The 13,646-nt window shown below is 44.6% G+C and overlaps 1 protein-coding gene across 4 annotated transcripts; it reads right to left on the bottom strand.

The window, feature by feature from the left end:
- Positions 1-511: 511 nt before the first annotated feature.
- Positions 512-12,978, bottom strand: GPR161 (G protein-coupled receptor 161). 4 transcript variants are annotated; one of them, XM_086761674.1, is made up of 9 exons: positions 12,893-12,978; positions 12,251-12,337; positions 11,487-11,520; positions 11,290-11,402; positions 10,781-11,192; positions 9,535-10,259; positions 8,024-8,128; positions 5,209-5,340; positions 512-2,646 (listed from the first exon to the last, which is right to left on the bottom strand). In XM_086761674.1, the coding sequence occupies exons 5-9, from the start codon at positions 11,146-11,148 to the stop codon at positions 2,399-2,401; spliced, it is 1,578 nt and encodes a 525-aa protein (XP_086617800.1). In that variant the 5' UTR covers positions 11,149-11,192; positions 11,290-11,402; positions 11,487-11,520; positions 12,251-12,337; positions 12,893-12,978; the 3' UTR covers positions 512-2,398. The 4 variants fall into 4 exon arrangements, with proteins under 4 accessions (XP_086617800.1, XP_086617809.1, XP_086617818.1 ...); XM_086761683.1 differs by lacking the exon at positions 12,893-12,978 and having other exon boundaries at positions 12,251-12,766; XM_086761692.1 differs by lacking the exons at positions 10,781-11,192; positions 11,290-11,402; positions 12,251-12,337 and having other exon boundaries at positions 12,893-12,962.
- Between the last annotated feature and the right edge of the window lie 668 nt (positions 12,979-13,646).

Below are 13,646 nucleotides of genomic sequence, written 5' to 3'. Positions count from 1 at the left end.
AGATGAGTGAAGTTAACAGCGACATCCCAATTCAGTCACGGCGTACACTGGTGCAACCCCACTGACCTGCCTGACGGCTGAATTTGGCTCAGTACCTCTGTGAAAAAACGTGCATTTTACACACTACTAACAATTTTGTGCTTTCACATGTGCCTTGGGATTTCCCCTCCCCCAAATAAACACCGGTTTGGGCTAGCACCGACTTCACTCCACCGCAGTGCATACGTACTCATGTGTGCCCTCTCACATTTAGCAACAAGTTCGCTCAGCTTGTTTTGAAGCAGGAATATGAAATAAACGGGATGCAGATTCAATACTTCAAGCCACCTGAAGCAAGCTGGTACCTTAAGGAGTGCCTTACTCATACCCTCACTCACACCTCACACCCGCAGGTGTGATTGTAATGTTAATGGTAGCAATTAACGACCTCAGTGCAGGGCATTTCCTGACAAATACTGGGGGGTTTTTTTGGGTTTTTTTTTTTTTTTTTTGGTTGGTTGGTTGGTTTTGTTTGTTTTTTTTAATGAGTGCCCACAGATGCCAACTTACCTAACATACTAGAAGCAAAAAACAGAGGAGTGAGGACCTCACTATTATTAGCAGTTTCATTCCTGCGTTATGCAAAGAGCCATCCTACCCGGTGCTTAAGTGTTCTTGCTTTAACAGCCTGTTCTTAATCAGCAAATTACGTCCTGAATTTTAAGCATGCAGTTAAATCTTACGTGGGAATGTAATGGGATTCAGACTAGTTCATAAAGTCAAGCTGCTTTGTCCAGAGATGGAAATAAGCTTGTGCTGAAATATATTTCTGAGTTGGCAACACAAAGAGGATGTCTAAAGGATGCCTGGACCGAGGCTCTGCCTTAAAAACGGTTTGCTTCTGTGCTTCCAAATAAGTCACTCACAGCCATAATGTAACAAGTGTACACACAGTTTTTTCCTAGATGGAAACATCCTGCCCCTGATTTCCCAACAATCTGCAGCAAAAACTCATACAAACCACTGCTGGGGAAAGGTGGAGGCACGGGGGAGCAGACACAGAGCAAAAAATTGCAAATCATTAGTTCTTAACTCCACTTGCTACCGACAGCCACTCAAGAAATTATCCTGCTCACTTATGTCTCCCTTTCTTTGAAATAAGCAGTAAGACAGGGCTGTAACCCCCTCCCTCCCAAAGTAAGGAAGGGGACAGCTGGGAAGGCACAGAAAGGTTCCTCAAGCTGGGCATTCTCGTCCGGATCCACCTCATCCCCCTTTTCGTAACAAACCTTTCCACATTTGCAGCTTGTTTCAATGTCAGCAGCTTGACTGTTGCCGAGTTCCCCTTCTTTGGCAAGCAGGGCTAATCAACTTTCTCACAAAGGCCTAACAAGGCAATGTCTGTACAGTGCCTAAGAACATGCAAAGTGCAATGTAAGTGCCAAATGTTCTTATTTTAGAGATTAATGAATTAATACTCCAAGAAATATATGCACCGAGGTAACTATTGCTTAAATCGACATTCCCTCACAATTGGAAAAAAAAAAAACAAAAAACCAAACCAACAACTCCCAGAACTTTTCTCTGTAGAAAAGATGAATCCTGACTAAAGTGACAATACCTTATTTATATTCTGTCAAGCTTCCCACAGCTGTAGAGTGCCCTTTTAGTAAAAGCAAAACCAGGGAAGTGAATTGAAGTTCTCAGAGAAACTAAGAACTCTGCACTGACGATTTCCTCAAAAACCATCTCTGTGACATTTCCAGCACAGGTCTGATCCCATCTATTACATCTAGAGAAGTTGCTGTGTCATAATGCAGAAGCAAGGTACAATCCAGTTTCAGATCTACCATTCTGACAGCTGAACAGACAGAAATATCCACTAGCAATGCTAAGTACGAGCATAATTGCATGAGCTCTCTGGAAAGTTCAGGTTTTGTCCCTTAGGGAAGTGCATGCTCCATCATCTGGGAGTCTGGGACAGTAAGGCTGTATGTAGTACGCAACGCACAAGTTCCTATCAGAGCACTCCAGCTATCAAGTATAAACTGGTGGTCAGAAAAGGATCAATGCATTAATGAACCGAACGCTGCACATACTTTTCCTTTTTCACTCCTGTATCACCTTTGGCCAATAATGGACTCAAGATTCGATAGACTAATGATCTGGTCAATGAAACCAAACCCCACCTTCCTATGCACTGTGTGATAGATTTAAGACATGGCACAAAAGAGTCAATAGCACCCTAAATAGTAAACAAATACTGCTGATTTAAGTACCAGAATTCATCTGGTTTTCAAGTGTTGAAAAAAAAACACTGAAAACATCCCCACAAGGTATCCTGGGATGTTAAAACAGTAACAGCTGTAGTAGGTCCTCCTTAGTGGTTTCAATCTGTTTTCCTACTCCAGTTCTCCTGTCAAATATTCCCTTCATCGATGCTCTGCAACTGAAGTCTTTGGTTAGCATGGGGCCTGGTACCACGCCGTGTGTTCATACTGCTTCCTGGCAGAGTCCGCACAGAGAACAGAGCTCCTGGTAAAGCATCTTCCCCAAACAAGCTCATTTTCACATCAGCTTCAATAGCTCTTGCTAAACTGGATGCATAGCTGTCCAGGGATTTATGGACTTCGGCTTTTACATGAAGAACAGAATTCTTTGCAGCTTCTGGGGGGGAAAAAAAATGCAACATATCAGAAAATTAACAGTTGATCAGCATGGCTGCCCAAATGCTTGACGACTACTACTGATCCTTTTGTAAAGGTATGATCATGACCTCTGCAAAATAACTACCCTACAGAGCACATTAACCAGTGGAACCAAGGTTTCCTGAACCATTCTACGAATACAAAGCCTCAGAGTGATAGGTCAATCTCCAATTCACGTAAAAAGAAAAAAAAAAAAAAAAAAAAGATTTGATGAAGCAAAGTGCCTACACATGATTAACTTTGAATTCAGTGTATGTTAAATGATTTTCTGAATCTGGACCTGCACACACAGGATTTTATTGGTCTGAATTTGTAACCAACTGAAGTCAACAGCCTGATTTTTGCTTACTACCTAGAGTCCAGGATTAGGGCCAATGGGAATTGTCTAGCATCAGGCAAGAATTCATGCAAAAGACAGGAACAGAAACCTCAATTTGTGCTTCTTCTGCTTTAAGCACAACTTACAGCCTTACAGGGATTCTCAGTGCATTTGGACTAAGATCTCGCACTGCACTGACATAAGCAGTGCAGTTTAAAAGTTACTTTATACTAGGATTTAAACCTAAACACCAGACATTTTGTTTATGGATTAACAGTCCTCAAATTCCAAGGCCTTCTTCCAAGTAGTGATTAAGATCAGAAGTCTGCTGTCCTTAGGCTTACATTTGTTCCAGCCAGTGTTGGTTTTGGCTGGGATAGAGTTAATTTTCTTCACAGCAGCTAGTATGGGGCTATGGTTTGGATTTGTGCTGGAAACAGTGTTGTTACTACAGAGATGTTTTCATTATTGCTGAGGAGTTCTTACACAGAGTCAAGGCATTTTCTGCTTCTCACCCCACCCCACAAGTGAGGAAGCTGAGGGTGCACAAGAAGCTGGGAGGGGACACAGCTGGGACAGCTGACCAAAGGGATATTCCATACCATATGACATCATGCGCAGCAATATAAAGCTGAAGGAAGAAGGAGGAAGCGGGGGGACATTTGGAGCCATGGCGTTTGTCTTCCTAAGTCACCGTTACGCATGATGGAGCCCTGCGTTCCCAGAGATGGCTGAACACCTGCCTGCTGATGGGAAGTAGTGAAGGAATTCCTTGTTTTGCTTTGCTTGCATGCACAGCAGTTGCTTTACCTATTAAACTGTATCTCAGCCCACAAGTTTTCTCACTTTTACTCTTCTGATTTTCTCCCCCATCCCATTGCAGGGAGTGAGCAAGCAGCTAGGGGATGCTTATCTGCCAGCTGGGGTTAAACCATGACACAGCCACACTGGGACCCACTTCCACTTGGGAAGTTTTAGAACTCTTTATGCCAGGTGAGATTGAAGATGCAGTTGCAGACAGTAGTATGCTTCTTCCCAACCTTTTATTACCTTGGATACACCTGCTCTTCAGTGTTGGATGTAGTTGCTTTTGTAGCATCTATACACCTCCCTACTCACCCACATGTTGGGCAACACAGGTGTTCATCCTAAATGTAATTCTTCAGTGAGGCTGCTGAAAGAATTTAAAGTCTCAGAGATCCTGAAAACCCTGAGACATCCTAGGGAGATACTAAACCTGTGGGGACCTTTTGCTCTCAGACCTCCCTCTTTCACTGAACTGCACCAAAAATTAGATGCCTGCCCCTACGTAATCACTCAGAAAGATAAAGGGAAACAAATGGCAATGTATTTGTCTAAGGAAATAAGCAGTTCATGCTAGGAAGAGGGCAAACGTGGATTTTGCCAAGATGTTTGAAGAGAAAATTGCACAGAAAGTCTTCTCATTATTTCAGAATCATAAAAACCAGTCAGGTTTTATTACTACTTGATTCTTAAAAGCATTCTGCTAATTTTTGTACTGTCCACAGTAATTTATTGTTTAGTAAATTCAGTTGTTATTATCAAGACTTCTAGTCCATATTATCATAACTATCAGCTTAAACTTGTCCATATTTTACAGATGATCACAGCAACACTTTTCTAGCACAGAATCAACAAGTGAGTTGACTGAAAAAAGGTGCATGTGGTTCATCTATTTTGACCCATATCTGCTGAGAAACATACTCAGTAAAGTAAGTCAAGTAAAAGTTAAGTAAGAAAGTGAAACAGAATGAAATTATATTCAGACCATTAAAGTCTGTAAATGGAAGAATTTCAAGTCTGTGAATGACAAAGCTGGGAGAAAGTCGCAAATGAGAAACACTGGGATAACGGAATCAAAGTATGAGGGCAGGAAAATGTATTCCCTGAGAAACACAAAACAGACTGCAACAGCCACCAGAAGAGTGGAGCTGCAGAGAGGATACTGCTCTGCAACATATATGATGTGTATGCAGGGAACCCCAGCTTCTAATTCTTGTCCTTGCCTGTTGCTATTTGAGAACAGGAAGAAAGACCTGATCTTACTTTCTGTTGTACTTGCATGAATAGTTGTGTCTCTCAAGATAAACAGTGGTCAAATATGTTCTAAGGCAATTCCGAAGGCCCTGTGAGGCTTCCTGAGCAGGCAATATAGTTGGTTCTGAGCATTTCCATACTTACCCCTAAATCCACCTTTAATTTGTTCTACTTCATCTTCAAATGTCACTGAACTCCTCCTTCGAGGAGGACAGATGCAGTGTGGAGCATGAGGGCCATCTGAGCTATAATCTTCAAGAAGCATTGTATCTGTTCCTGAAACAAAGCAAGAGTTCTCAAGTAAAACCGAGTAACACTGAGATACAATATTGTAAGTGGTGGCAAAAACTTTTTAGTCTGTAGCTGTTGCTTCAAAAGATGTCTAAACCCAGCTTTTGTGAGTAAATTTCAGTTTAAAATTAAACACTGTGCAGAAAAAGAATGCGGTCAGTTTTCATTGAAAGGACTTGGAAAGCTTTTCTCATTAGCCATCTAAAACATCAAGCAGCTCCAAAATGCTCAGCTGCAGAGTTTATAATGTCAGTAGGACAGCAGGCAAAGGTGAAACCTTACCTTCAGTAAATAAAGGGTGAAGTTGAGGGCAACTTCCCCCATCTCCTGATGAAAACAAGAGGCTAGCAATGGCTACCTGAGAGGCAGACAACCGCAGCTGCCAAATGTCATGCATGTAATCAGACCTGGATGGAAATATGAACTGGAGAATTTTTCTGCTCAATTTAGTTTGTCTCTAATAACCTATTTTGACTTTCTTGAAGTGTATTTTAACAGCGAATAATCCCTTGCTTGTTTGGGAATGACTGCAATGAGTCATTCTTTCAGTTCAGGAGTAATTTTAAAATTTCACCTCCCTGCATTTGCTTTGCACCTTTCTGATATAAAATAGAGTTTACAAGCACGAGAAAATTCAACTTGTCATCTCTGCAATACTTTCACACAAAGGGCAAGACTGCAGCCTAGTCCTCCGTTGCAATGCTGGTCTCTCTGCTGTGTAAGGGAGAAGAGGAGCAAGCATTTTGAGGAGATACTAGGACAGTTCTGAGTGAGCAGTCCTCAGGGAAGCTGCTGTTGAAAGACCCGGCTTGCACACTCGATATGTGAAACTTTACTTTCAGTCCATTTACTCCTGTGGTGTGACAACAGGCTTAGACAAAGAGCCTTTGCAGGTTTCGTAACTCCTCTGTACAGTGGCTTCACATCCCTCTTCACCCACTTGACTGCTTTTGGTGTCCAAATTTATTCATTTTGCAATAAGGAGGTGTTCCAGTGCCCATTTTACAGAAAGCCAGACAAAGGCATGGCTGGCATTCTAGAGAACATACTGCTCTACAGGTCTAGTCTTTGCTGACAATTCATTGTGATATAGCAAAGTGATAAACTTTTTAACGTGAAACTTGTGTGTTCTGTCATATACCTCCCTCCGGCACACAAGAAAAAATGAGCTGCTGCCCTAATACACAGTCCCAAATAAGCTAATGACTTTCTGTGCTGTTCTGTGGATCAGCTGGGTTTGAGGCTGTTTACTGAAAACAGTAGACTCTTACTGATCTCAGATTTCCTCAGAAATGTAGTGTGCAATAGAAGGGTGTCACTGGGAAGAAAAAGATACTTTCTTCTTTGGAACAGAATTTTAGTAGTTTTTTTTTCAAATGCAGTTTAGTGAAGAGGCTAGCCTCTTATTCTTATAGGGTAGACCTTTGTCCTTGGAAAAATTGATATTAAGGGAGCATTTCAAGCAATCAGGACTTTTGTCTCCCATTTCACTATTTCGTATACAGCTGTCATCACTTTGATTTTTTTCTCTCCTACTACTTAATCTATTTTTCATAACAAGAAAAGCCCATCTCCTTTTTACTAGCAGAGATAAAGACACAACTGCATCACAGGCCACAGGATTGTGGACTGGAGCAGGCAGCACTGAAGAGAGACTAAGAATTAGTTCCTGGTCTTTAGTTCCTCACAGTAAGGGCATACAGTGAAACAGTATTTCACAAGGGTGATCACTGTGTATCCATTCCCAGACTACGGACCCTACCCTCTCCATAACAAACAGTGGAACTTCAAACAACATTAGGCATGTGTTTGGTTTATTTAAACAGCTCAGTATCATTCCTCAAGAAATTATAACACAGCAGCTTCTTAACTGAGGCAGGTTTACCACAATGCTATTCTCCTTTATCCCATACAGCTGCAGAATACTCACAACAGGCATAAAACTACCAGCGTAAAACTACCAAAACAAATCCCAGCTCCACAGACTTCCTGGACAAAAGTAAGAAAAAAAAAAAAAACCTCTAACACCAAGCAAATGTTAGAAGATCACCCTCTGGTGTCCTAGAGCAGAATCACTCTTTAAAATAACTAGTGCAGTTAAGGAGCAATAGCTGAATTCACTGCCAGAAAAATCTAGCTACAGTTCTGGACAGAAAATTACTGGCAGAACTCTTTCTCCCTTTTCCAAATCATCTTCAACTGCAAGATCCTAAGTAGTGATGGAATCATAACCTGAAACCATCCTAAGTGTTTATGTTTACACTGCAGGATGAACAAGACAAGGTCTCTTACAAACTAGGAAGCAGAGAAACACATTCTCCACAGCACTGCGTTGCTCTGTTCCTTGTGGATACAGGGAAAGTCCCTGAAGAATGACAGAAACCAAAGTGGTGCACAAAAGCAGTGATTCCTTTTCCTAGAACACATTATCAAGGGAGGGTCATCGTTCCTTAAAGTAAACAGTATTTTGCAAGTAAATATGTTGAGAGGAAGGAAGGAAAAAAGCAACTGCAGCAGTTTTGTTGTAACAGCTGCAACAGATGCTTCATGTCATCCATCCACAGAGAGACATCTGTGTGTCTGTAAATACAGACTATCCCAGAGAGTTCTGCCAAGTTACAAGTGCAATCTCCTGCCCAAGAAAAGAGAGCAAGAAACTTTTAGTTACCTGAATCCTGTGAGCAGCTGAAACCTGTGTCTCCTGTGCTGCTGCTGTTTCCTAATGGCCGCCCACCTGCCATGAGGGCAGTGAGATGAGGAGATAGTCCCAAATCTGCAAGAGTTTTGTTCTTGTTACACAATGAATGTTTAAGGAGTCCCCAACAGTACATACAAACATTCTACATATTACCTTGCTGATCCGAAGTGCACAGCATCTGGACTTCCCATCTTAGTTATCCAGTCAGCAGCTTTCAGGTATTCTTGGAGTCTTTCCATATGGCAAGTCTCCTTTCTACCTGCACCACCTCCCTCCCACTCTTTTTGCAATCCTAAGTGTTTTATCAGCCAGACAGGCTGACAGCCAGACAGAGCATACACATTCAGAAAGACATTTGCCAGACACCTTCTAGAGAGAGAACCAGCTGTGGCTGGAAGCTCATGAGCAAGGCTGGAGCACTGAGATGCCTGGCTTCTGGCTTCTTTCAAATCCTTAAAACAAGAATGGAGGATTCTAGAATTCTTGCAAAGGTGCTGTCTTTGGATCCCACTTCAAGATTTTGTTCTGGGTTTGGCTGGGTTTTTTTCCCCCTCCCTATCAGCCTCCAGCTAATACACTTGATAAATTTGAAGCTGTCAGTTTCTTATCACTTGGAAAGAAAAAAAAAAAAATCCTGTCTTTTGCCTCCCATCTCAGTTCCCAGTGTACTCATTCATAGCACCTCCTGGATACTGATTTACCAAAGGGAGGAGTGTTAGCCCCTGCAGCTTGCGTTGTAGCTGCAGCTGCAGAACTCTTAATTTAGATGGGAGTCTCTCCCAGTGATCCCAGGTTGCAGAAAAGATAATGGATGCCTTGCTGCATTCCCCTTCTTTCTGTGTTTTAGATCTTCCTTCCCAATTAAATAACTTCAGTTCCTGCTTCTGCATTAAGTGTCCCAGGGGACCCCATGAAGACGTCCCATTTTTGGAAGCTTCTGAACAGGACCAGGGAGATCATCAAAAATTAGAGTTTTGTTGCATTGCTACTTAAAAAAAAACCCAAACTCTCAGCAACTGAAGCTCTCAGCCTGCAACCTGGGGAGACATCAAATACTTTTGCTCTTTTACATAGTTTTACCTCGTTTATAATCTTTTCTTCACAACCATTAAGCCCAAAAACTGAGTTTACAGAAATAGTAACACTAGTGTAACTTTAGTGAATCGCAAAGCCAGGAATCAAAGAACAAGTGCTGCAAAATGTAGTATTGGTAGTGTTCAAATCTGGGTAATACAAAACAGTAGGCGCATGACAGGAACTGCTGAAGAGAATAAAATTGATTATAGGAGAAAGAGCTCAACTCCCACAAAAAAAATTTCTCCTTTCAAGTGTCTACGATAACCTGAACAAACGACTGCTGAAATCACCAGAAACATCGCACTCTGTTTACAGAGCCCTGAAACAAGCCAAGCACATGCAGACATTAAGCCTTGCTCTTACTGGTATTAAGGAAGGGTGTCTTTTGCGGCCACGTGTCTTACCTGTGATCCTATTGGAAATGCTGAATAACCGCGATGTCCTATGCCGCTGAACAAAGGACTCACGATAATACCGATCCCCAAAGCACATTCCTAGTAGTTCCTTGCGCACCGTCTTGTTCCACAGTCCATAAATTAGTGGATGGCAAATGGCACTGGAAAAGGACAACCACGTAGCCAGCGTCTCCACGGCGGGGGAAATACTATTTTTTCCCCAAAGTGCCTCTGATGTTATTACTACCATGTAGGGCCCCCAGGTAATCACAAAAGCACCGATGACAACCAAAATGGTTGTGAAAGCTTTGCACTGGTTGGCTGAGTAGACAACCCCTTGGAAAGCGTTCCTTCGGCTGCCAGAAGAGGACGTGGAGGTGCTGGAATTCTTCCTCCCATTCCTCTGGGAGTCCTCCTCTACAATGATGACGCTACCACAGTGGATTTTGCGGGCCTTAATCCTTGCCACGCGGAATATGAATCCGTAGCAGATCATCATGACCACGAAAGGCAGCAACGCGCACCAGATCTGCCAAAAGGCCGTGTAGCCGGCCTCTTTATGCCAGGCCACCACACACATCCACTTGAATTGGTCAAACTCTAAAGATGACCAGCCGAAGAGTGGAGGGAGGCAGCCAATAAGGGAATGTAGCCACACATACACAAGAGCTACCACTGCTCTGTTGCCTGTTATCTTCATCGGGTAAACCATCGGGTACAGGACAGCATAGTACCTGGTGGACAAGAAAGAAAAGAGTCAACAGGAGCACAAAAGATGTATAATAAAAAAAGAACGTATTTTAATGACATTGGTATCTAGTTCTCTATTCTCCAAACCTTGAAGCAGGCTCAGGGACCCTGCTTATAAAAATAATTACATGTAAAAATACAAATCATTGCAGTCAAGATTGTAAAACTTGGCTGAAGGCACACATGCAGCTGTTAAATCAGTCCCTGTGTGTGAGTGCATGCTTAGGACATAATCTGGAATCATAAATGATTCTCAAGTAGTATGTTATTATAATGTCAATAGCTTTCAAAAAAACTCTAGATGCATGTCCGTATTTTGCATTATTGATGACATCACTTTCTTCTGTTCTGTATCAACTTTCACAAGGTGCTAAAGGACAAACAACACTACAACAGTACGCAGCCTTCTCCACTGCGGTGCTTCTCAACCCTGTGAACAGCCAGTGAGTCACTCTAAGGAATGACTAGGCAATTCGTTACAGTTCACTAGAAAAGAGCTGCTTACCGGTCTATAGCTATGAGTCCAAGAGTAAGCATGCTGGCTGAGCTTATCAGCATGTAGAGCAGGGCTGAGAAATTGCACCAAACGACGCCGAAGATCCATTCTCGCCTGATGGAGCTGGTGACAACAAAAGGTAGCACCAGTACAGAGAGTAGAAAGTTGGAGAGGGTCAGGCTGAACACAAACTTGTTGCTCAACGTGAGGAGGTAAGACTTCCGATATAGAGTGACGACAATCACCAGGTTGCCCAAACAGATGAAAATAGCAATGACGACTATAGCAATGGACTCGGTGACTCTAACCGCCCCGTCTTCCTGCGTGGTGAGGTTCCTGAGGCCCTTCACATTGCTGAGGGAGGAATTGCTGCTCATGGTCAGAGCGTGCAGAGCTGGAGCAGCCAAGACATGCTGGGCAGCTAGAAGCAGAACAATGCTCAGAAACATTCAGGCAAGAGTTCTTCAAACTCTCTCCACAGACTGAAGGCCCTTTTGCCTGTGTTAATTGAAATTTACCTGTAGAATGCAGGAAACCATTTCAGATGGGAAAGCCAAGGGGCAGGAAATTGCCTATGGGTACACCAAAGAGGGCAATGACAACACGAAGCCTAGAACAGGGAAGAAACTGTCTGAAAGACAAAAAGAGGAAGAAAATTAGTGCATTTTACGTTAAAATTTTCTAAGGATCTTACTTGTTTTTAAGTCACACTTACCAGCTGTGCATCTCACTCAATCCATTCATCTAGGCTGTGAAGAAACAACGAGAGCATCACTATCAGTCTTTGTTCCTCTCACTTTAAAAAAAAGTAACTTTTAAAAAAAATATCTGCCTGTTTATCCCAATTGTTACCTTGTACTCTGCCTATGCAGCATTTGCTGGTGGTCTGTGGATGCCTGGCTAGTCATGTTCTGCTGACTCTTTCTTAACAGCTGCTAAGGGACATTCAAGGACTCAGGGATCCTTGTGTGTACTCTCCTAACATCATTTATCCACATCCATAATCACCTTAGCTACAGCGCAATTCTGTTTTACTGCCAATACCAAAGGAGTCGGGGAACTGGCTTTCTGTACAGGAGGTCTGAAAGACACTTCCTCACATTAAGCTGCGGTCCACTCTACAGAAATGTTGGCGAACCTTTAACCCCTGACTTCTCAGTGCTGGCATCCATCCCACTGACTCACAACCTCCTTTTGTGAAACCTTAGTATTTCTCCCAATTCCTTAGCAGCCTTCTCCCTGCTGCCTCCAACAAGCACTCCTACCTACTTAATTAAATCCTTCACCCATCTACAGGCCAGCATACTGAAGAAAAAGCACCACCAAAAAAGTGCAAGCATGCAAACTAGCAAACCAAAGAGTCTACCAATATAAAGTTGATACTAGCATTTATTGGAAATTAGGGACTTAGGGCAAGTTATTTCCCCTAACTCTGTGGCCGTGCCCACCCATCATTCCCCAATGGCCAGGAGTACTCACTGAAACGCTTCCATCTGCACCGCTGTGGCCTTAGGCAGCAACATCAGGCTGGAGAGCCGCGTTTTATCCATTTTTATCTGCGCTTTCCTAAGAGCGTAATTAAAGACATTACCGGGCCACGCTTTGTCAAACATAACTTAGCTCTTCTCTAGCGAAGTGTTTGCAAAAGTGCTTCTTAAGTTTCTCTCTAAACACGCCTGCACCACCTCTGTGAGCCTTCCCAATACTTTCTCGACTGGTGCAGGTTTTGGAAAGGCGGCTTCCCCCGAGGGGCCGCCGCCGTCGCTCCCTACACCAGCGGCGCCCGGGGCATCGGCCGCTCCCCGTTCCCTCACGGCCCTTCGGGACGAGAAGGCCTCCGGGAGAGGCGGCCCGTCCGGGGCAGGGCAGGGCAGGGCAGGCCGGGGCAGGGGGAGCATCCCATCCCGTCCCTGCCCGGCCTGGGGTGCCAGCACACACAAAGCCAGCGCGGTCGAGTCGAACATACGGTGGGGAGGGAGGGGGTCGCCATTTTGCCCCCGGGCTCCCTCCGGCAGCGAACAAAGAGCAGAGCCCTCCACCCCAAGCATCCCTCACCCTCCTCGGTCCCGCCGCCGCTGCCCCCCGCCCCGCCACGGCCGCCGGTGCCGCCACCCCACTCACCGCCCGCAACAGCAGTAGATTTCGGCTTACGGCGCCTTGGACCCCCTCGCAGCCGCCGCCAGAGAGGCCCGGACCCACAGCACCACCCAGCCCGGCCCACCCCGTCGCCATGGCCGTGCCCCAACCCCCGCCCCGCCCCGCCGCGCCCCCTCCCCGGCCTCACCGCCCGCCATTTTCGGTGCGGCCCCCCCGCCCCCGGGAAGAGCCCCGCCGAGACCCAGCTGAAGGTAGGCACCGCATCTAGCCGACGCAGCTCTCCTTCGCTGAAAACGCAGGAATCCAGTTAAAAAGGAGAGGGGCATCCATTTTACACAGATCAGGTGAAGTGACTTGTCCCGGCACATAGTGCAAGTCAGTCATAGAGGGGCAGATCCTGGACTTCCTAGACCCCAAAATGCTACTAAAAGTATCACAGAGCATATTCTGGGAGGCATTCTTCCCTTCCACCTGAAGCAGAGCACAGGCAGGAGAAATACAGATGGTGAAGAATAATTAAATAGCACTCTTGAGCATCCCAAACTCCTGGTTCCCCTCATCCTGGCAAAGCCCTTAAGCGCAGAGGATGACTGCTCTGACTTAAGCTTTGCTGCCTTTTGAGTGCTCTGTGATTTGGAAGAGAGAGTTTTTCATGACGTGGAAGTCTCGCTCCCGTGGCCACTGTTTTGGCTTGCCCTGGCACTGCAGCCTGTCCAACAGAAGAGGTGGACCGCACACCATGCTCCCCTTCCAAGGGAAGTTCCCGGGGCGTTTGTCC

The sequence above is a fragment of the Chlamydotis macqueenii genome, chromosome 1, assembly GCF_036417535.1.
Source record: "Chlamydotis macqueenii isolate bChlMac1 chromosome 1, bChlMac1.mat, whole genome shotgun sequence".
Taxonomy (NCBI): Eukaryota; Metazoa; Chordata; class Aves; order Otidiformes; family Otididae; genus Chlamydotis; species Chlamydotis macqueenii.
Note: the sequence above shows the minus strand (reverse complement) of the source record. Positions and strands in the feature narration are given on the sequence as shown.

Bases quoted from the DNA above. Each gene is read 5' to 3' on its own strand.
- GPR161 (XM_086761669.1), bottom strand. From the start codon at position 11,220: ATGTTTCTGAGCATTGTTCTGCTTCTAGCTGCCCAGCATGTCTTGGCT. The intron at 10,260-10,780 runs GTAAGCAGCTCT...CTTGTCCACCAG, and splicing joins GGACTCATAGCTATAGACCG to GTACTATGCTGTCCTGTACC. The intron at 5,341-8,023 runs GTAACTAAAAGT...GCTTTGTTTCAG, and splicing joins CAGCTGCTCACAGGATTCAG to GAACAGATACAATGCTTCTT.